Here is a 20,649-nt window from a genome sequence, read left to right as displayed (position 1 = left end):
AGCAACACTTGAGGCAGCCAACACCTGAGTGTTCCCAGTAACCAGTACAGCCCAGAAATCTAATTAAGCAGTTTATTTAAGAGGTGCATTTTTAAAAAGTGGAGAGAAGGGGGGAGAAACAGAGAGTGTGCACAGTCCAAAGGATAATAAAACATTAAACTAGACTAATTCATTCTAAACTAGGCAAACAAACACAACACACTGTAATCTCTGGAGCTGGCAGCCCCTGCAGCTGGTTCCAGGATTGTTGGTAGCATTTGATTTGTAAGAGCTCTTGAGTGACATGTGACTCCAGAGTGCCCAATCAGAGAGGCTACATATAGCCAGGAAGGTGCAGGCGGCCTTTCTGGAAATTAAGAGATTGGGCAGCTTCAGTGTTGATTCCTGCCCAAGTGGTCCAGCTTTCCTTGTAGAATCATAGAATCATAGAATCATAGAATCATAGAGTTGGAAGAGACCACAAGGGCCATCCAGTCCAACCCCCTGCCAAGCAGGAAACACCATCAAAGCATTCCTGACAGATGGCTGTCAAGCCTCTGCTTAAAGACCTCCAAAGAAGGAGACTCCACCACACTCCTTGGCAGCAAATTCCACTGCCGAACAGCTCTTACTGTCAGGAAGTTCTTCCTAATGTTTAGGTGGAATTTTCTTTCTTGTAGTTTGAATCCGTTGCTCCGTGTCCGCTTCTCTGGAGCAGCAGAAAACAACCTTTCTCCCTCCTCTATATGACATCCTTTTATATATTTGAACATGGTTATCATATCACCCCTTAACCTTCTCTTCTCCAGGCTAAACATACCCAGCTCTCTAAGCCGTTCCTCATAAGGCATCGTTTCCAGGCCTTTGACCATTTTGGTTGCCCTCTTCTGGACACGTTCCAGCTTATCAGTATCCTTCTTGAACTGTGGTGCCCAGAACTGGACACAGTACTCCAGGTGAGGTCTGACCAGAGCAGAATACAGTGGTACTATTACTTCCCTTGATCTAGATGCTATACTCCTATTGATGCAGCCCAGAATTGCATTGGCTTTTTTAGCTGCTGCATCACACTGCTGACTCATGTCAAGTTTGTGGTCTACCAAGACTCCTAGATCCTTTTCACATGTACTGCTCTCAAGCCAGGTGTCTCCCATCCTGTATTTGTGCCTTTCATTTTTTTTGCCCAAGTGTAGTACTTTACATTTCTCCTTGTTAAAATTCATCTTGTTTGCTTTGGCCCAGTTGTCTAATCTGTTAAGGTCATTCTGAAGTGTGATCCTGTCCTCTGGGGTGTTAGCCACCCCTCCCAATTTGGTGTCATCTGCAAACTTGCTCAGGATGCCCTCAAGCCCATCATCCAAGTCATTGATAAAGATGTTGAACAAGACTGGGCCCAAGACAGAACCCTGTGGCACCCCACTAGTCACCCCACTAGTCACCCCACTAGTCACTAGTAGACAGTCATCTTCTCGGGAGGAGCTGTGACTTTTCTAATGGACTTAGTGGAGGACTGGAGAATGTGGCTGTCTTAAAGGAAACAAGGCAGGGCAAGGCGGAGCTGCATCACACCTGTTGAACTTGTTTTACTTCTGAAGCACCCACACCTGAGAATTCCTCTTTAGTCCTGTTTCTCCCTGTGAAACCCACCCACTTGAAGCCTGGTTTCCTTCCCAGACTTCTGATTAGGAGGATTCTCCTCCCTCCTTCCCACCCACCATCTACTTGTGTCCCCCCCCCTTTTTTCTTTTTTGGTCTTCTCATAAATAATTGTGCTTATAACATTCTGAAGCACCAGCTGTGTGTGCACTTGAAAGAGGTGTGTTCTTGGGGCAGTGGATTTGCCCTGGACAACAGTATAAAAAGAAAGAAATGGAGGGGGAGGTTTGAGCAGGAGAGAAGAAATGTCAGCTGGTTGATAGATGTGTCCCTGTTCTTGCAAGTTCCCCTTTGTGGTACCCTCACATCTCAGTTCCTGCTCTATGCCTGTGGAAGAATACTTGCCCTTGACTTTGGCCCTAGCTAGTGCAAATTTATGCAGTTTTGTGGCCCAGCAAATTAAATGTGAGCAGGATTTTAGAGGTTTGTCTCTGCTGCTGCTTCCCCGGGCAAGGTAGAATCTTTTAACCTTGGTTTTTCATCAGCAAAATGGGTACAATGATGATCTGGCTAGAGAGCATGGACAAAATTAAGGTTGTTAAGGAAGTGAAGATACAGATATGTTTCAAATCAGGCATCCCCAAACTGCGGCCCTCCAGATGTTTTGGCCTACAACTCCCATGATCCCCAGCTAACAGGACCAGTGGTAGGGGAAGATGGGAATTGTAGTCCAAAACATCTGGAGGGCCGAAGTTTGGGGATGCCTGTTTCAAATCTTCCTCTGACTTGGGAGTTGCTGTTGTCTGCCTCTTCAAGGTTACTGTTTTTGAAATTCTTTTTTAAAAATTTCAAATCAGTTTTGCTAGTTATCCCACAATAAATCAAGAGTTAGAACTGCTGCTGTCTGCTGTGTTGCTTTGATGGAGATCTGTGCAGGTTCAGGCTTGTGGCAGCATTTATTGGCTCTCTGTGGAGTCTGCAAGAAGGTGAAATCCTGATAATTGGAGCAGGAACTCATTTTCATTTTAGTCTGGCCCTACATTCCTGCCTGCGCGAGTCTGCTATGCTCTGGTTGAGATGAACTAATGTGATTTTCCTCCGCTTCCTTCTTTGTGGCCAGTTACAAGAAGTATGTTTTCCTTGATCCTCTGGCTGGAGCGGTAACCAAGACCCATGTGGCTCTGGCGACAGAGACAGAAGAGAAGCTCTTTGATGCCCCGCTCTCCATCACCAAGAGAGGACAGCTGGATCAGCAGGTGAGACATTCTGGGGTGTGAGGCTGAGGAGCCAGGGAAGGTTTAGGTTTCTTAAATGTGTAGGTTGCTTCCCACTCCGAATGCCCCAAAGCAATTTATAACCACAGTAGTATAATATTGCAGTGATTGAATTACGCAAACCATATTAAAAACAGATTTAACAGTACTGCTGTTATCACTGATGCTGCCCAGGAATGCAAAAATGCAATTGCCAGAAGCTGAAATGACCAGGTTCACGCCAGGCAGAGCTTTCTGGGAAAAGCATGCCATAAGTTGCAGGAGGCTTGCTGGAGAGACATCCCATTCTGTCATGACTCTCCACACCTCCCTCAAATGTGGCATGCAGAGAAGGACCTCAGAGGACTTATCTCGGGGTCTGGGGAGGGTCACAGAGGGGAAGGTGGTGAAGAGATTCCAAATTGCCCGTCTTCCCAGGGCTAGGCTCCAAGTGTTGGTGATGAGGGTTTCCTCTGAAAGAGATCTGTTGCCTCCCCACACCTTTCTGAGAGGCCTGTTAGCCCTTAACTACCTCACATTTGATTTCAGAGAAAGAAGGGTCACCGTGAGCTTGCCTAGAAACTGGCGAGGGCCAGTAACATTTACATTAAAAAAATAAACACCAAGTATATTTTTCCAGGTTATGAGAAGAGGGGGGCTCTGGTTGCCATTTCTCCCCATGTTCCTCCTGGCTGTCCTGCGTGTGTGTGTGTCTTGCTGTTAACCACAACTAATAGTCTCGGGGTGTTCTCCACTTTTTGTGTATATTCCAGGTGGCTGAAAATTACTTCTACGTGCCCGATCTAGGGCAGGTGCCTGAGATAGATGTGCCTTCCTATCTGCCTGACCTGCCTGGCATTGCTGCTGACCTCATGTACAGTGCTGACCTTGGGCCTGGCATTGCGCCTTCTGCTCCTGGCCCCGTTGTACTGGATCTCCCCACCTTCAGCACCGAGACTGCAGAGCCCTTTCGGCAAGGTATCCCCCCTCCTTTTTTGCCATTAACCAGCCAAGATGACTATACTGTGCCTCCACAGTCACAGGCAGCAATGCTTCTGAATACCAGCTGCTGGAAACCACAAGAGGGGAGAGCTCTCTAGTGCTGGGGTCCTGCTTGCTGCCTGTTTCCCATAGGCATCTAGCTGGCCACTGTGAGAATGGCCATTGGTTGATCCAGCAGGCTCTTCTTGCCTTAAGTAACTCCCTGCTAACTTTCTACATTATTTGTTGTTTGTAGGGAGCATAGGTGGAAAAGGGAGAGCATACCGATGTTAGCTTTTCTTAACTGTCAGTTTTTTACCCACAAGTGGCGTGTCCGAAACGACTGTCTCTGTGTGCTTTCTTACTATGTCATCTGAACGCAGGGGAATGAATAGGGCTGCCAGGTTTGCAGATTGCCAACTCATTTTAAGGAGGAAGTGATGATCTCTGCTCCTGATGTAAAGAATTAGACCCAGAACACCCTTGATTTAGTTTAATGGTTCTGGCGAACATTGGGGAATGGTGATTTGGGGCTGACTTGTATGGTGGTCCTGTTTCTTAGGAGGTTTGGGGTTGTGACTGTGTGTGTCTGATTTGGTTGCAGAGGGGCCAGACCATTTCCTTCTGCGAGTTATTCCTATTGCATTCCGCGCCCCCCTCCCCCGCCCCAAGTGATAATTGTGTTTTTTCTTGAAACATGGGGGTACAACTAATTGCTGTCCTAAAGGCCAGCAGAATTGAAAACTCAGGAGCATCCAGGACAGGGTTGGAAAACTTGTGGTGCTCCAGATGTTGGCAACTCCCTTCTATCGACTCCTGCTAGTATGGCCAATGATCAGGAGCAATTGGAGCTGCAGTTCAGTAACAGCTAAAGGGCCACAGCTTCAGCACCCTCCGTCTAGGGGGGAGGATAGTGATGCGGAAAGAGGGCTGACGTTTGCATTCGCCTTTCATTTTGTTAATCTTTATTCCGTTGTCCCTCTTTCAGATCTTCAGGAGGGTGCACCCCCACCCCCACCTCCTCCCCCTCCTCCACCCCCACCCCCACCTCCCCCGCCCCCTCCTCAGGCCCCACCTCTGTCCAAGTCTCAAGGGAGCAAAGAGAGCAGCGCAGAAGCATCAGGTAAGGCTGGCACTCCTCTGGGTTATCTGGAAGATTTAATTGTAATGCAGTTGCATAGCCCTTTCACATGTTCATGAATCTGCACAATCCAATTGTAATTCTTACAACAGGGGTAGCTAACCTGCAGCCCACAGGATATTGCTAGACCTCAACTCCCATCAGCTCTGACTACTGAGCCATGCTGGCTGTGGTTGATGGGAGTTGGAGCCTACCAACATCTGGTGGGGCACAGGTTCCACACCCCTGCTCATTACTATCCCCCATATGACAGATTTGAGGTGCAGAGGGAATGGGGAGGAGCTGAGGCTGACAGTGGCCTGCCTGAGTCCGCTTAGCAAGTTCAGGGCTGAGGTGAGAGTTGGACTGAGGACTTCAGTCTCTCTAGTCACTACACCAGCATTTGTTAAATTTATAGTTCGCTTGACCTCTCCTTTAAAGGAGATTTTTCTCGAGCTTGGAAAAGAGCATCAGCTGGCCCTTGGTCCCTCCCCTGGGATTTGCACCTAGAGAGCAGGGGGACCTTGAGGGAGGGCGTGGAGTGGTTTAACATATGATGCTCAGAAAGCCACGCCACGAGAACTCCAAAGCTCCCAGGGCAAAAACAGCAGAGCTCTTTAGCCAGGCATCTTGTCGCATCCTTTTGGACTGGTCCCAAAGCCAATTCAGGCATGCAATTACTGCTGGGGCCCACATTGCGGGTATTTTGAAGAGCCCATTTCTCTCCCTCTCCGCAGCTGCTGTTCAGGGGGCACCAAAGGAGGTTGTGGACCCGTCAAGTGGGAGGGCCACTCTGCTAGAGTCCATCCGCCAGGCTGGCGGCATTGGGAAGGCCAACCTCCGCAGCGTCAAAGAGCGGAAGCTGGAAAAGAAGAAGCAGAAGGAGCAAGAACAAGGTGCTGGCTGCTCTCCCCCTGTTCTGTGTCCCCCCCTCCCCAAAGTAAGACCCAATGGATTGTGTCAAATGGGATCAAACATGGCAGAGCCTAAGGTGCCCCCTCCAGCAGACTGGGCCCTGTATTTACTGACCACATTTAACCTGCAAGACTACACTACTGCATTTCCTTAGGAATGACGGCTGCTGGTTAGAAAGGTTATTATGGGAAGCAAGTAGGTAAACAACGTTTCCATACGCTGCTCTGGTTCACCAGAAGCAGCTTTGTCATGCTGGCCACATGACCTGGAAGCTGTACACCGGCTCCCTCGGCCAATAAAGCGAGATGAGCGCCGCAACCCCCAGAGTCGGTCACAACTGGACCTAATGGTCAGGGGTCCTTTTAAGCCCTCTTCAGCTTGGACTACATCATAACCTTGCATTTCCTTAGGCTTGGTTCAAATAAACTGTGTGGCGCTAATAGGGCCCATTTGGTCTGGTAGGGCAGGTGGCAGGGAGAAAAGCACAAGGGGGGGGGGTTGAGTCAACTAATGCTAGGTTTTGTCCCTATCTGCCCAGCCATGAGAGCTAGAACCTTGTTGCTTTTTAAAAGGAAAGCTCTGGACCTGGTTTCTGTGCTCCTTTGGCACTGCAACACACTCATAGCCCTGCCCATGTATTGTATACCAATATTGCTATAAACCTTCAGAGCGGTGCAGGTAGAGCAATCCCACCAGGTTTCCCATTGTCTTTTTAAAAATGAAGTCTGTCAAGTACTATATATACTTTGTGCATTCCGTTATTGTCTGTCTGATTTTGTATTTGTGGTTTTGTCCCCCGTCCCCCCAGTGAGAGCCACAGGGCAGGGTGGAGACCTCATGTCAGATCTCTTCAACAAACTGGTCCTCCGGCGCAAAGGTATGTTAAGATGCATCACTGTTCCCTCTCCAGGTTTCTAGCAAGGCAAAAGTTAGGGAGCCCCGTGACAGCAGAAAGTATGGCTTTCTTCTTGCAGTTGATCAAGAGGTTCAGAGCCAAGTTACACATTATGCAGATTTAGAGTCCCCCCAGCACTTTTTTAAAACCTTCAAAATCAGTTGTGTGTGTGAGAGAGAAATTCCCCATGGGGGGGGGGGGAGGTCAGGTTTACTCCACGTCCCAGGCCACTGTGGGAAATGCTGGACTAGATGGGACTTTTGCACCCTCCTGTCCACCAGAGAGGGTCTCATGCTGACTAGCAGAATTACCTGCTGCTCTGCAAGTTCTGTCAACCAGGTGGCTTGCTGTTAAGAGGTATTTTTTGCCCCCCGTCAAAATGAATTTGGATTCTCGAAGTCTTCCAAACTAATCAGTCACTCAGATAATGTCAAGAGGTTTCTCAAGTGTTGGATATGAACACTCAGATATCCCAGCTAAGCTGCTCTTCTTGCCCTCTGCTGCTTGTTAACACTTCCTCCTCCCCCAGGGTTTTCAGGCGCTTTTGGGTGGGGGAAAGGGGCAGGCAGGGCATGGCAGCAGGGGTGGCAAGGGGCAAGTCCATCTTGAGTGGAACAGTGCTCAATGGATGGTTCCCTTTCGCTTAAATTGGTGCTGACCTGTTCAAACCCGATGCACCCAACACTGCTATGAATATTCACAGTTTCATCTGTACTAGAAAGGTATTGATGTCGCTCCCAAATTGGCTTTTTTAGGAGACTTCTCTCACCTCCCCACAACGATTCAGTTTGCTCCCAGATCTGTTATATCTGGAGCAAAATCTGTAGCCCCCTACCAAGTGAAACAGGCTCCAACTGTGTTTCTTAATGTGAAACTCACTGCAACAGTCTGAAAATCCATGTGCAGCAAAATAGCACAAAAGATGCAACACCAGATTGCTTTTTGCTGACTTGGCTGTGATGGCTGTATGTAAGAAGAGCCTGCTGGATCAGGCCAATGGCCCAGCTAGTCTAGCATCCTGCTCTCAGTGGCCAACCAGATGCCTCTAGGAAAGCAGCAAACAGAACATGACCATGGTTTCAAGCAACTGGTATGCGGACAAATTACTGCCTCCACATTGACAGCCCTCCTCCTCCATGAATTTGTCCAAAATCCTATTTTAAAGCTTTTACCTTTCCTAAGTTATTCCAAAATTCAGCCTTGTTGTATGTCCACAAGTTCTAGTGTTAGATAAAGAGAGAGAAAGAATCTTTTCTGTATCTACTTTCTCCATGCCCTGCATAACACTTTTCTCTAAAATCCCAAATGCTGAAATGCTGCAGGCATACTGGAGTTCCTGAGAAGGAAACGTGAGCAGTGGCAAGACAAAATACTTGCTACAGGATTAGGTTCAGGCCTGACCATTGTGTTCTATGAGACATTCTCCTCCCATTAAGCCCGTAATGAGAACTTTCTCTCTCCCATCATCCCTGACAACTGGCTGGGACAGGGGGCAGCTATAGTGCAAAAGCAGCTTGGAAGGTCAAAGGTTTTCTGTCCCTGCCTTAAGCCTTCCTTTCCTGGGACGGGCACAGGTTTCAACAGAAGGCTTTCCGGTTCCCCCTCCTCCTGTTTGCTGAGCTAGTTTGCTTCCCTTGCCCTCTAGCTCACCGGCTGCCACTGGCTTCATGCAGCATGTGCTTTCCTTTCCTCCCAATGCAGGTATCTCCGGCAAAGGGCCTGCAGCTGGAGGAGACAGCAACACCCCCAACGTGCCAGCGGGTGCCTTCGGCCGCATCTCTGATACGATCCCCCCTCTGCCACCCCCCCAGCAGCCAGCTGGCGAAGAGGATGAAGATGACTGGGAGTCCTAGATCTGCCCTTGGGGCTTTGTTCACTTCCATGCTGTTAACGTGGGACGGCTACTGGGCTGAAGAAAGCACTTCAGGAAGAGAGAGGCAAACTCTGGTCAGGTACACACTGGTCTAATTGAGAGATCTGATGCTTGTCTTTCCCCTTCCCAGTCCTGGCTTGTTTCTAACTCTTGCCAAGTATGCTTATTGATAGACAATTGCTGCTTCTGCCCAGCTGTGTGAACCATCTTAAGTTGCCCTCTCTGCAGGACCTGCTTCTAATGCTCAGAAGACCAAAGTCACATTTTTTTTCTCTCCTTTTGAGAAGACCTGCCCCTGCAGTGAGATGGGATGCATGAAGAGCATCATTTACCTCCTTGGTCTGAGGTCTGCAGGGGGGAGAGATAGGGGCTTTTAATGGTGCATAAGGACCGGGAGAGGCTTTTCATTTTCTCTCTTAAGCCCACTTTTCTATGTAGTCGGCTGTGCAAGGAAGCAGCAGCCTTACCTGTCAACGCAATGGAGTACTGATTTTTAAAAAGTCAAATGCAAGTTAACTGCTGATTTGTTTTCTGCTATGTATCTTCAGTGCAGAATGTAAAAGTCAGAATTAAAATCTGATATGCAGGAAGCCAGGGGTGTGGCCACTTTTTTGTTACAGCTGGCGCCACTAACCTTTTTGGGGACACACACATACGCCTTGCCCTATTTGAATGGCCACAGGAGAAGCTTAATTGCAGACTGTCACCACTCTCCAGTTTTCTCTTCTCTGCCCCCAAACAATAGGAGATCATCTTATACAGAAGGTAAATCTACCTCTCCCCTTTCTCCTTACCCTCAATTATCTATGGACGAAAGATTACATTTCCTTATGGTCACATTAGGTTAAGGTAGTCAGTGGAAGCTCTTTCTAGTTGCTCTGGGGAGCACTTAACAGCTGGCTGCATCTTTAACAGGGAAGTATAATTGGCTGAGAGTTCTTAGCTATCAAATGGCTATGTGTATTATGGTCTCCCATTTATATAATACTTTAGGAACTGTAAAACGTGGGTCCCGCTTTTAATGCATGGAGGGCTAAGGAGCAAGTGGTTTCACAAAGCCTTCCGTTCTTGCATGCAAGATCTGTGTCTTCCTTCTCCCCCCCTAAACACAGCTTGTCTTCTTCCCTGGATGGACCAGTAACTACTTCACCAGTCCTGTGGCTGTTGCTTTGACAACAGGAACTCTTTTGCTTAAAGTTCAGATAAGCAAGCTGAAAGCTTAGCGCCCCCCTTGCTGAAAGGATTTATTCAGTTTAAACTTCTCATCAGCCAGGCTTACAGCTTCAAAAGCTGAAGTGACCCCAGTCAGTGTCCTCCTGACACACGTTTGCTCTCTTTCACTTTGTAGTTTGTCACATTTGAGCAGAGGGGAGGGGGAAAGAAGCTTTGGCTTCTCGCACTTTAAAGGATATTTAAAACAGACCTCTAAAGTTCTCCAAAACCTCTGCTTGGGTTTTCTCTCCCACCCATCTGAGATCCAGGACAAAGCACAAAGCACATCATTTCCACTAATGAAAATCCAGATGTATAGGAGCCCTTATCCTATAGAGATGACAAGAGAGAGGGGCCCAGAACCACCCCTGGTGCAAATATGCAAGGGGGGGAAACTAATGAACAAGGGATACAGCTGCTCACTTACCCTCAGGAACAGAGCAACTCTTGGTCTAGCACCAATAGAAGACCACCCCTCTCCTCCCACATGGTTTCTGTAACCTGATCTCATAGTACAACATGCCTAAAGGCTTGGCAACACAAAACTCCTTGAGCATGAGGTTTGAAAGAATGCTTTAGCTATCGAGAGGAATTCAAAAACAATATTGATATAAACAAACACTGAACATACTTCACACAGAGGGATGAGGCAGCTGCAAGCATTTCCGTTATCTGAAGGGTAAAGACTCACAACTTGATCTCTTCTCCACATGAAACTGCAGAACACAAAACGGAAATTACATCAGGCGTGGAACCACCAGAATCAACAAGGAGCACAATCCAACAGTTGAGCCATGAGCAGGTGTTAAGCAACTGCTGGAACTGGGGAGGGGGGAGGCAGAACCAACTAATTCCAAGCTTTGCCCCCACCATTTCTCCTGCTACATTCTACAGTGCCAACATTGAGCTGACACAGGAGGAAGCTGATAGGCAGTGCCACCCCCATTTACTGGATGTAGAGAGGTGACAGCCTAGGGGGAAGGGAAAAACTCAGGGGGGTCCCCAAAGCCTTTTTGGGGGGGTTCCCCCCAAAAAAAATTAAGGAAAAAAACGGATTACGAAATACTTTCTTTCCAAACAATAAAGAAATGTTTAAGACCAGGTGTTAAGAGTTTCAGAAATCATTTTAGGAGACTAAATATATTAACAGGAAGACTTTCTTTGTAAAACTATGCACAGTATCATTACAAAACATGTACACCAAGGGACAAGCAAGCACCAAGTTGTATACGGTGGTACCTCTGGTTACGAACTTAATTCGTTCCGGAGGTCCGTTCTTATCCTGAGGCTTATCCTTTTGCTAATGGGGCCTCCAGCATGCGATTTCCATTCACATCCTGGGGCAAAGTTCGCAACCAGGAGCAGCTCCTTCCAGGTTAGCGGAGCTCGTAACCTGAAGCATTCGTAACCAGAGGTACCACTGTACTCTCAAATGTAAGTGGAAGATGTATTTCTGCCTCTTGGAGGGTACTGCCATTGTCACAAGAGAAGGGAGAAGGATTCAGTGCTTTCTCGTTGGGCGTAGCTGGTGCCTGTTTCTGCCCTCTTAACTAGGCCTCAAAGAACTTGAGAGTGGGAGAAAGAACTGAGCAACATTAATATTGTTGCCATCCAATTCATGCTGCTGCAAATCTGTTGGATCGAAGATTCAAAAGACAAAAATGTAAGCGATGGTAGCACCACTTCTGCGTTTAACTGGACAACAAGGCCAAGGAATGCAGCCTGGGATTCTGCCAAGCACATCCCTCTTACAATATGGTGACAAGAGTTTTGCTCAATACAGCCTCTAACTCATCTTGCTTTCTTACACACTTCTTCCATTGTGGGGAGGGGGAACCTGGTCTATGCTTGGAAATACACCAAATCAAGAAATAAAATGACGTGGGGAAAACTGGAGGAAAAAGTATTTCCCCCCTTCAAATAGCTTCGAAATTTCCTTAAATGTTATGTCTATAACTAGATTTAAGAAAAAAGGCAGGCATTTGATGATGTTGGTGAGCTGGTGCTCCACACACCCTCATGAACCAACCAGTGCAGGCCATGGTAGCTTACCAATGCCAAGATTCTCATTCCATGCAGTGTGTGTGTGTGTGTGTGTGTGTGTGTGTGTGTGTGTGTGTTGTGGGAATAAGCAGAGCCTGGTATTAGGACTCACCTTTCTTAGTGCTGCAAAGGCTGGCCCAAAGACAGGTTTGGTCTGAGTCCTGCTCTTGATCCACTGAGGTAGCTTGTTGAAAATAGCTGGGCGGGCATACCTGTGATCTAAGAGCACAATGCTGGCAAAGTCCTTTTGATGGCGAATTGCTCTCCCTGTTAAGAGGAGCCACACACACAACTCACTCAGCTGTCAACCTATTACAGCAGGAGCAGCCAACGTGATGCCTCCACCTGTTGTTTGGCAACAACTTCAATCATTCCAGCTCACTGGGAATTGTAGTCCAACAACATCTGGAAGCAGGAGCCCGGTTGGCTTCTCCTGTAAACTGCAGTCTCAAGTACCCAAGGCATGGGTGCCAAGAATGGGCTCTGCATACAAGCATTTACAATGGTACCTCGGTTTAAGTACACAATTGGTTCTGGAAGTCTGTACTTAACCTGAAGCGTACTTAACCTGAAGCAAACTTTCCCATCGAAAGTAATGGAAAGTGGATTAATCCGTTCCAGACGGGTCCACAGAGTACTTAAACCGAGGTATGACTGTATTTGCTCTAGGAATGGGGCACTCAGCTGAATCAGTGGTATACAGTTGCTTATGTGATAGGTTTCAGCTTGACCACCCAACTTTCTCCTCTCATGTGGCTCCTTACTCCATGCTGCTAAAAAAGCTAAGCATCTGGAATCAAGGCAACATGCACGTGGTTCTTGTTTACCTTTTAAGTGTCCACGGCATACAGTCTATTCTGGCAGCAGCTCTCAGGAGTCTCAGGCAGAGCTCTCCCCAATTATGCACGTTTGAGCTTTAACAGGATATCCCAGGATTTAAATGTACAAGCAAAGCTGGTACTGTACATCTGAGCTTTCCTCCTCCCCAACTAACTGCTTAGTTATCTTGGTGACGCTAAGGCAGGTGTGGGGAATCTTTCATCTGCCAAATGCTGTTGATCCCTAGCCATCAGCCCCAGCAAACATGGCCAGGGATGATGGATGTTGTAGTTCAGCAACATCTGGAGGGCTAAAAGATCCCAATACCTGCACTAAGGCAACCTTACACATGTTCACAGAATTATTCTCCTCCCGCCCCGCCCCCCCAAAATGTATGAGATAACAGCAGCATGAAAAAGAATGCCAGTTCCTCTTCTGGCTTACAAAAGCTTCCTTGCCCAGTTACTGCTGCGGGGAGATTCTTACCCAGCTAATTACAAGGCTGGGTTAATGTGATGGACGGCAGCTTGAGGACTACACAAAATTATTGAGAAGTTGGTACTTTTGTTCCTGTTGCTTTCACTGCTTGAGGTTCAGGCTACATGCATCAGAAATAGCTGCTTCTAAACTCTGCCAGCCCACAGGAAGCCACCGTCACTGCTCTGTTGGAGAACATCAAAACCCACTTGCAAATCCTGCACTTACCTATTGACTGGTTGACCGCTTTCATGCACAAGTTCTCAATCAGAGTTCTGCCTGGTGCCTGGCCTGCAGTTTTTGGCTGGAGGAGGGAAACCAAGACAACAGGGAAAGGTAAGAATGAGCAAAGTATCCCAAGAGTCAAGAGCCTTCCTGGCTACCCACCCTGAACGCTGCAGCAGTTTCAGAGACTGCCCCTTCCTTGAGGGCAGCACCAGAGCAGGCATGAAAGCAGCCAGGACTTGAACTACATTTTGGCCTGCCAGTCAAGTCAGGTTGCATATCCAGTACTAGCTGGAGCTGAGCTTGAAGAAAGGGTAAAAGGAGGAGTCAGTTTTCAAAGGCACACAGTAGGGAGCTAACCCAAGTAATGGGGAAACACCTGTCTAGGTGTTTAGCTTTAGAATAAGGTGACGACAAATGAATCTCAAAGGCTGAGATTCCATCTTGATTTGGGCCCTGCATAAGAAGCAAAAATAAGAGGTCTCGCAGGAACGTGCTGCTTGAGGTACACACACACATCCTGCCTGATTCACCAAAGAACAAACCCCAAAAAAAACCTTACATCATGAAAGCAGCAGCACAATCTCCTTCCCAAGCCAATAAACAGCCAGTGCTCTCCATGCACAGGGACATTAAGGGCAATTAATACAACATGCATGGCTCATGCACAACAAGCAAATCCTGTCACAGTATCAAGGAGTGATGAATCGGCCACCTAAGAGGAACTGTGCACAGTTTCCCCCTCACCTCAGATGTAATAAAGTTTTCAGCAGAGGCTGTCTTATGAGCTCCCCGTGAATAAGCCCTAAGCGCTGTTCTGCCTGAAGCTATGAACCTCTGTTACCAGCCACTAATTTGATACTGCAGTAGTTAAATTCCATTACAAGGACCAAGCTATTAACCGCATGTAAGAATGGGGAATAATTACAAGCCTCTCTCACTTAAGATGAATGAAGCAAAAGTGTGTGTGTGTGTGTGTGTTTAAGCACTTTGGCTTTCAAAGGAGCAACATTAACTTTCTAATTTGGGTGGCCAATGGGGGGGAAGGTGGGGGGGACGTAGCTCTTTCCCAAGAACAGCAAAAAAGGTACATGGCTATGAAAAGAGATCTCCAAGACGCAAGCATGTCCTTACACTGCTTTGCCACATTGCAAAGCAGATCCAGCAAGAGTGGAAAGGGGTGGACACTTACCATAGTCTTGTCAAGGTATGCCATTTTCTCTTGAAGTTCTGGAGATTTGATGTTGGGGTAAGGCATGCCCACCATGATCACACACCTAGGGATTGGGGGGGGGGAGGTGAGAGAGAAAGACAAGACACCCACCCACCAACCGCAGGTATTTTGTTAGCTTTTGTAATAACACTGCAATCCCCCTTTTAGCAGGTAAACGTCAAAGAGGCCATGTTTCATCCTAACATTGCATTAATGGGATTGTGGACCAAGTACATTAGATGCAAGACAGTTTTCCTCCTCCTGGAATCATGCATAAGAGCTCAGGAAACTTTCAAATAAACTGAAAGAGAATTCGGGCAACCTTTTTTTGATCCAGGGGTGGGTGGATGTGGCAGAAGGAGGTTTAACCTAGTGCAGGTTTGCTCCCCGTGCCTCTAGGAGGAGCACTTCTGGCTCAATTCAATTTCTGAGACCTATTTTAGTCCTCTAAGTAACAGTGGGGTAGGACGAGCCTTAAGAGGAAATGGCTGCATCTTGCTAAAGGCAAATCATCGCTTAAGGAAGTCCTTCCAACACCCAGAGCCTGCAAGTCTCCAGTTTATGCATTTCATAAATTTTATTATTTATATGTCACCCATCCGACTGGGCTGCCCTGGCCGTTCTGGGCGGCTTCCAGCAAAAAAGAAAAAAAGCACAATTTCCCCCCCCCTTATTTCAGCTGCTGAACTGCACTGGAGAGAAAGGGTTAATGGGGGGATTTCCACATCTCCTGATCACAAGCCAGTCATTTACCTTCCCAGGTCATCGGAAAAATTGATTCCTTCGCTCATTTTCCCACCAACTACAGAGAACAGCAGCGCTCCTGTCATGGGGCCTCCTGATTGGCTGCAACGCTGCATAAAAGAAAGCCCCGCCCCCAGGGGGTGGGTGGTTAAAGGCTTGGAAACAAGCCCACCTCTGGACCAACGTAGCAGAGTGGCCATTCGGCTTAGCTGACACAAGGGCATTGCCTTTTCCCACTAAGTACCTTAGCAGCCTGCCAGCCCCTTGGCTCTCACCTTGATGCACTTGGCATATTCAGCCAACACCTGCTCCACCTGGTTCGCCCGCTTTGGTTCCTGAAATATCTGTTCAAAAAACACAGAAAACATCAGTTGATAGAAAGAGATGCTGAACTTACACAAAGCACATCATCATCATCAGTTCAGTTGCATGTTGTCTTTCTGCACACAAAAATCATGCTGAAAGTTGCTTAATAACAAGGAGATCAGCAGTACATCACAGGATCAACCCATTGCAAGAACAATTTCATAATAGCAAACAAACTTAACAGAATACAAAAACAACAACCCAGAATTTCAATTCAGTAAGTGTAGCAAGATTACACTTCCAGGCAGTAGCAAAAAACAACAACTCAACCTTGGTCCAAAATATTCTAGCTGCTGTTTCTAAATTCACTACAGATTAGCCAAGAATCAGGTGAATCTGACCAAATATGGAGGCCTCAGCTTCCCCACTGAGAATTAACTGCTCCTTTGGCATTACCAGTTCAGGCAGCATCATAGCAGGAAACATGGAGGAAGACGACAAGAGGCTGGGTACCAGAATAACTCCCTTCAGACCTGTGAAGCAACTGCACCATCACAGCAAGGGGATCTTTGCTTTGATTTTATTTTTTTATTATTAAAAACACAGCTTTTATCAATAGGAAACTAAGGCTCAAATCCCCAGTTGACTGTGATGCTCCTCAAGTGGGTCCTGGGCAACCTCGTTATGAGGTTGAATGGTTGCTCCTTGGAGTTCCCCAGAGGAAGAGGACACAAATTGAGAATCATACACACCCAACTGAATGAGTTTTTATTATGCAATGCCATATGTCCTGTTTGCTCATTATTTTGCTGTGCTCACAATGAACTTGCAGAATTTAGCTCTCCAGGTTACAGAAGCTTAATTTCCAATTTGCAAAATAAATTTCAAATGGCCCTCATCTCTGGGCTCTTGTCTGCCTCCGCTGCAAACGAGCCAAGCTCACTGCGCTTTGAGAAAGCATGGAGCAGCGCTTAATCTAATTTAGACCCAAGTACACCAATCAGTCGCCCAGCAAGTATTGCTTATTCATTATTGGGGTGGAGGGGAATTGGACATATAAACAAACATCCTCTCTGCTTCACTGTGCAGGCAGCAGGAACAACTCAAGGAGAGAGAACAAAAAACAGAGCAGAGGACTGTAATCAGCCAATAATGGTTTGATTCCGGAAGGAATAGCTTCTGCTTAAAAGCACCAGCAGCACCAGGCCGAGCAATTACCTTCTTTTTAGAGGCCAGCTGGGTAAGCACCCCGGTCTTCTCCCAATGCGTATAAACCTGCTTCTCATACTCGTAAGAGGGGAAGAAGCACACCACGCCCCCAGGGACGACGTTGCACAGGTTGCAAAGAATCCGTCCCACCTCTGCCATCTAAAGAGAGAAAAGCAGCCACCACAATCTTTAGGACACCGGATTCAAAAGCCACTGCCTGTATTAAATATTAGGCCCGGAGGAAGGGGCTAGCCCCTAAGCACCACCCGGTACCCTACTCTCCTCCACCCCATTTGTCCCAGCAGCGGCTAATTATTTTGTACAGAGCGCATTGCCAGTTCTGAAAAGGCTATCAGAATGGAATAAGTTTTGCTACACCCAAACAGCACACCTCCGGGATCCAAAAGCAGCATGGCCCCCTCTGAATACCAGCTGGCGGGGATGAGCAGCCAGGGAAGGTTCTTGGGCTCTTGTCCTGCTTATGGGCTTCCCACAGGAATCCAACTGGCTGCTGTGATGGCTCAATGGGTGCCTGGTCTGATCCAGCAAGGCCTATTGCATCTACCCCAGCAAGCTCAAAACATGAAGTGACCTATCTTGAACAGCCAAAGTAATAGTTACAGGTAGGTAGCCGTGTTGATCTGGTGTAGTCGAAACAAAATAAAAAAAATGTTTTCTTCCAGTAGCACCTTAAAGACCAACTAAGTTTGTCATTGGTATGAGCTCTGAAGTATCTGAAGAAGTGTGCATGCACACGAAAGCTCACACCAATGACAAACTTAGTTGGTCTCTAAGGTGCTACTGGACGCCAAAGTAATGGGACAGATACTGACCATCTGAGGTAGGCCTCGCTTCTCATAGGTGAATTCCAGCTGCTGGTTGGATGGGCCGCTGCAGAGGATGATGGGTAAAATGTTGTCTGGGGGAATCACGTGACCTGACGACATATAAGCAGGCAGAAGGAATGAGGCAGTGAAGCTGAACAGCTGTCCCTCTTCGTAGCCACTGGGAAGCAAAGCCATATCCGAGCCCACCTTTGGACGCACGGGCCACCACCAGATTTCAGTGGTCAAGCAAATTGTGTGGCAGAGTCATCTTAAAGAGAGCCACTAAAAACGCAAGGTGTAATTTAATCGAAGCAAGGATTCCTTACTCCCTGACTGAACACATGAAAGTCACAACTGAAGGGGCGACACAGGAAGCGAGGTGGGATGAGGGTTTGGCACTGAAACTTGTGGATTCTCATAGCCAGCACTGATTCCGTCTGGGGACTGGCATGAGCCACACTGACTGCTGATTTTGTGACATTTCTTCTCAGCCTGAAGATCTGTAAACAGGCGTATTTCCATGGCGACACCCACGCCTTCCAAGATTCTCTCCTCCTAAAGAAACAGGTCCTTGAAACACTGCCCTGAATCACTCCCTACTTTGGCAAGCAGGAGAGAAAGATCATTTGGCTCTTGACTATCATATGCTAATAGCAAATTCAATTATCCAAGTGTGAATCCTTACACAGCCAAAAGGGCACCACCCACAAACAAAACTGGGGGAGGTAGGAATGCTTAGGGAAACCCCAAGGTTTGAGAAGTACAAAAAGAGAGAGCAAAAGCCTAAGTGGACACCACACCCACACCAGGCGAATGCAGACAAGTTCTCAATGGGCAAGGAATGACAAATGACTTGAGGGGCATGGTTTGGAGTCTGCTGGAAGCAGGCATGGCTGGCTGGAACCCGGAATGGGAGCAGTGTTTTGCTGCAGGTCCCACTCGTCCCAACCATGATGTCCCTATCCTACACAGTCGTGTTCATATGGCAGGAAGCCCTAGTTAATCTACTGGAACTTGCAGCCATCATTGCGTTTTCCATCTTGGGTTTTTTAAGTGGCGGGAGGAAGACAGCAGTTCTGGCCCTTTTGCTTTCAGCTTATTGCAAGTACAGCTGCATTTGCCAGGGATTCCCCGTGTAAAGTGCTGCTGGAGGTAGGAGGCCACTGGGCTGCAGCATTTTGGCAGGCAAGGATGGAGCAGGGAACGTTTCGCTACACACAGTGCCATAGCAACAGGCAGGCAGGGTCCATCTGCCCACTGCAATTTGCTGGATAATAGTAATTTTAAAACCACTCCTTTCCCTTCCCTGTCTTGAGGCTCACCGCAGGAGAACTCCTCGATCCTGTCGGCACAGACACCTGCACAGAGAAGCAGCTGCTCCCGGAAATCGGCCACCTGCAAGTCACAAGGCTCTCGTAAAAAAATTAGGAAGGCTCAAGCAGCAGGCAGGGCTAGATGGGCTCGTGGGCTCTGCCCTTGATTTTGGCCAAGGTCACCCATCCTCCTACCCAGAAACCAAATCCTGCTACCTATGTAGGAAGCTGCTGTATATATACCAGTTTATGCTACTTGTCCAGTATTGTCTACTCTATCTGGCAGCGCTAGTTGAGATCTTTTTAAGTGTAAATTCCAAGGACTGGACCTGGGTGTCCTGCATGCAAGGAATGAGCTCCCTTAGGAAACTCTGGTCCAACCAACCTTTTGGTTAACAGCCACACACAATGAGCACACACAGGAAGAAGCCATTCAAGAGATTGAATCAACCCTCTCGGCATTATCCCCTCTCAGTTTCTGAGATGCCTACAGAACCTCCCAGAATCTCTTTCATCCACAAGGCAAATAATTTAAAAGTGATGCCAAGGAAAGCTGGGTTCTACAGCCAATACCAGATCCTCTGGCTTCTCCACTGAACTGCAGCACACAAAGACAACCCAGGTAACAAGGGAGATGGTGCTTGTGAGACAAGAGAGAATGAAGCACTGATGCGCTAAGAAAGTAGCAGCCGGACGAAAGACAACCTGGTTCAGGATTTGCTCCCTTCTTCAGGAGACCTTGCGGTCATTCCCGCTTTCTGTAAAAATGGGGACAAGAGTGGCTCTACCTCTCCCACAATGAGATGCATAAACGATGTTTCCCACCCTGAGTCTTGCAGATCAAAGCAGCTGTAACACAGACCAACAGCCCATCTAGTCCAGCGTCCTGTTCTCAGGACAACAGAAACACAAGAGCACCCTTCCCTCCTGTGGTTTCCAGAAGCATGGCTGCCTCCAGCTATGGAGGCAGTGCACAGCCATCAGGGCGAGTAGCCATGGATTGCCCTCTGCACCATTAATTTATCTTCTTGCCAATGTCACAAGATAGCCAGAGGCACCACAGTTATGGTATTCCCCCATCTGTGGAATGCCCTCCATTATGGGCAGGATTGCTGCCATGCAGGGGGGGTGGACTGGATGAGGCTTGGGGTCCCTTCCAACTCTGCAATTCTGTGATCCTAACACTCTTGTCCTTTGGGTGCCAAGAGAAGTGTGGTGCATTTCTTGTGAATTCCTGGGAGACCGGGATTCTGATCCCTACTCAGAGGGCAAAGTCCTCTGAGTAACCAGCCTCCTAAGATGGTGGTGAGGATAAAATTGGGGTGGGGTAAGAAGCACACACGACACCTTCAGCTCCTGGGAGAAAAGGCAGAGACACTTAGGAGTTTGCTCGTGCCTCTACAATGGTGCACAGTCAGCTGTAGTTGGTAGCCTGCCCTGTGACTTTAGCTCAGGCACCCCCAAACTGCAGCCCTCCAGATGTTCTGGACTACAATCCCCATCATCCCTGACCACTGGGTCCTGTTAGCTAGGGATCATGGGAGTTGTAGGCCAAAACATCTGGAGGGCCGCAGTTTGGGGATGCTTGCTTTAGCTGCTGTCAAGCTAGCTTTTATGATTTATAGCTGTTTTTCTGCAATTTTATTGAA

The 20,649-nt window shown here is 47.7% G+C and overlaps 2 protein-coding genes across 10 annotated transcripts in view; one reads left to right on the top strand and one right to left on the bottom strand.

Moving 5' to 3' along the window:
* Positions 1 to 9,202, top strand: part of WASHC1 (WASH complex subunit 1) — a 55,819-nt gene extending 46,617 nt beyond the window's left edge. Inside the window, exons 7-12 of the mRNA XM_035126792.2 lie at positions 2,696 to 2,831; positions 3,602 to 3,806; positions 4,798 to 4,932; positions 5,667 to 5,825; positions 6,653 to 6,721; positions 8,441 to 9,202. Of these exons, the coding sequence (XP_034982683.1) occupies positions 2,696 to 2,831; positions 3,602 to 3,806; positions 4,798 to 4,932; positions 5,667 to 5,825; positions 6,653 to 6,721; positions 8,441 to 8,592 (856 nt within the window). The 3' untranslated portion in view covers positions 8,593 to 9,202. The remainder of the gene's footprint in view (positions 1 to 2,695; positions 2,832 to 3,601; positions 3,807 to 4,797; positions 4,933 to 5,666; positions 5,826 to 6,652; positions 6,722 to 8,440) is intronic.
* The window catches only part of DDX11 (DEAD/H-box helicase 11), an 85,891-nt gene that overhangs the window by 18,596 nt on the left and 46,646 nt on the right, over positions 1 to 20,649 (bottom strand). For 4 of the 9 annotated variants that reach the window (XM_060279962.1, XM_060279963.1, XM_060279961.1 and 1 more), the window contains exons 19-26: positions 19,010 to 19,082; positions 17,694 to 17,797; positions 16,870 to 17,019; positions 15,621 to 15,689; positions 15,355 to 15,455; positions 14,581 to 14,665; positions 13,392 to 13,467; positions 9,839 to 12,134 (exon numbers count right to left, since the gene is read on the bottom strand). In XM_060279962.1, the coding sequence (XP_060135945.1) occupies positions 11,842 to 12,134; positions 13,392 to 13,467; positions 14,581 to 14,665; positions 15,355 to 15,455; positions 15,621 to 15,689; positions 16,870 to 17,019; positions 17,694 to 17,797; positions 19,010 to 19,082 (951 nt within the window). In that variant the 3' untranslated portion in view covers positions 9,839 to 11,841. Of the gene's footprint in view, positions 1 to 9,838; positions 12,135 to 13,346; positions 13,468 to 14,580; positions 14,666 to 15,354; positions 15,456 to 15,620; positions 15,690 to 16,869; positions 17,020 to 17,693; positions 17,798 to 19,009; positions 19,083 to 20,649 lie in introns of those variants that run through there. The other 5 variants (XR_009558293.1, XM_060279966.1, XM_060279965.1 and 2 more) reach the window with 4 other exon arrangements.

Source organism: Zootoca vivipara, chromosome 10, assembly GCF_963506605.1.
Source record: "Zootoca vivipara chromosome 10, rZooViv1.1, whole genome shotgun sequence".
NCBI classification, from domain to species: Eukaryota; Metazoa; Chordata; class Lepidosauria; order Squamata; family Lacertidae; genus Zootoca; species Zootoca vivipara.
Note: the sequence above shows the minus strand (reverse complement) of the source record. Positions and strands in the feature narration are given on the sequence as shown.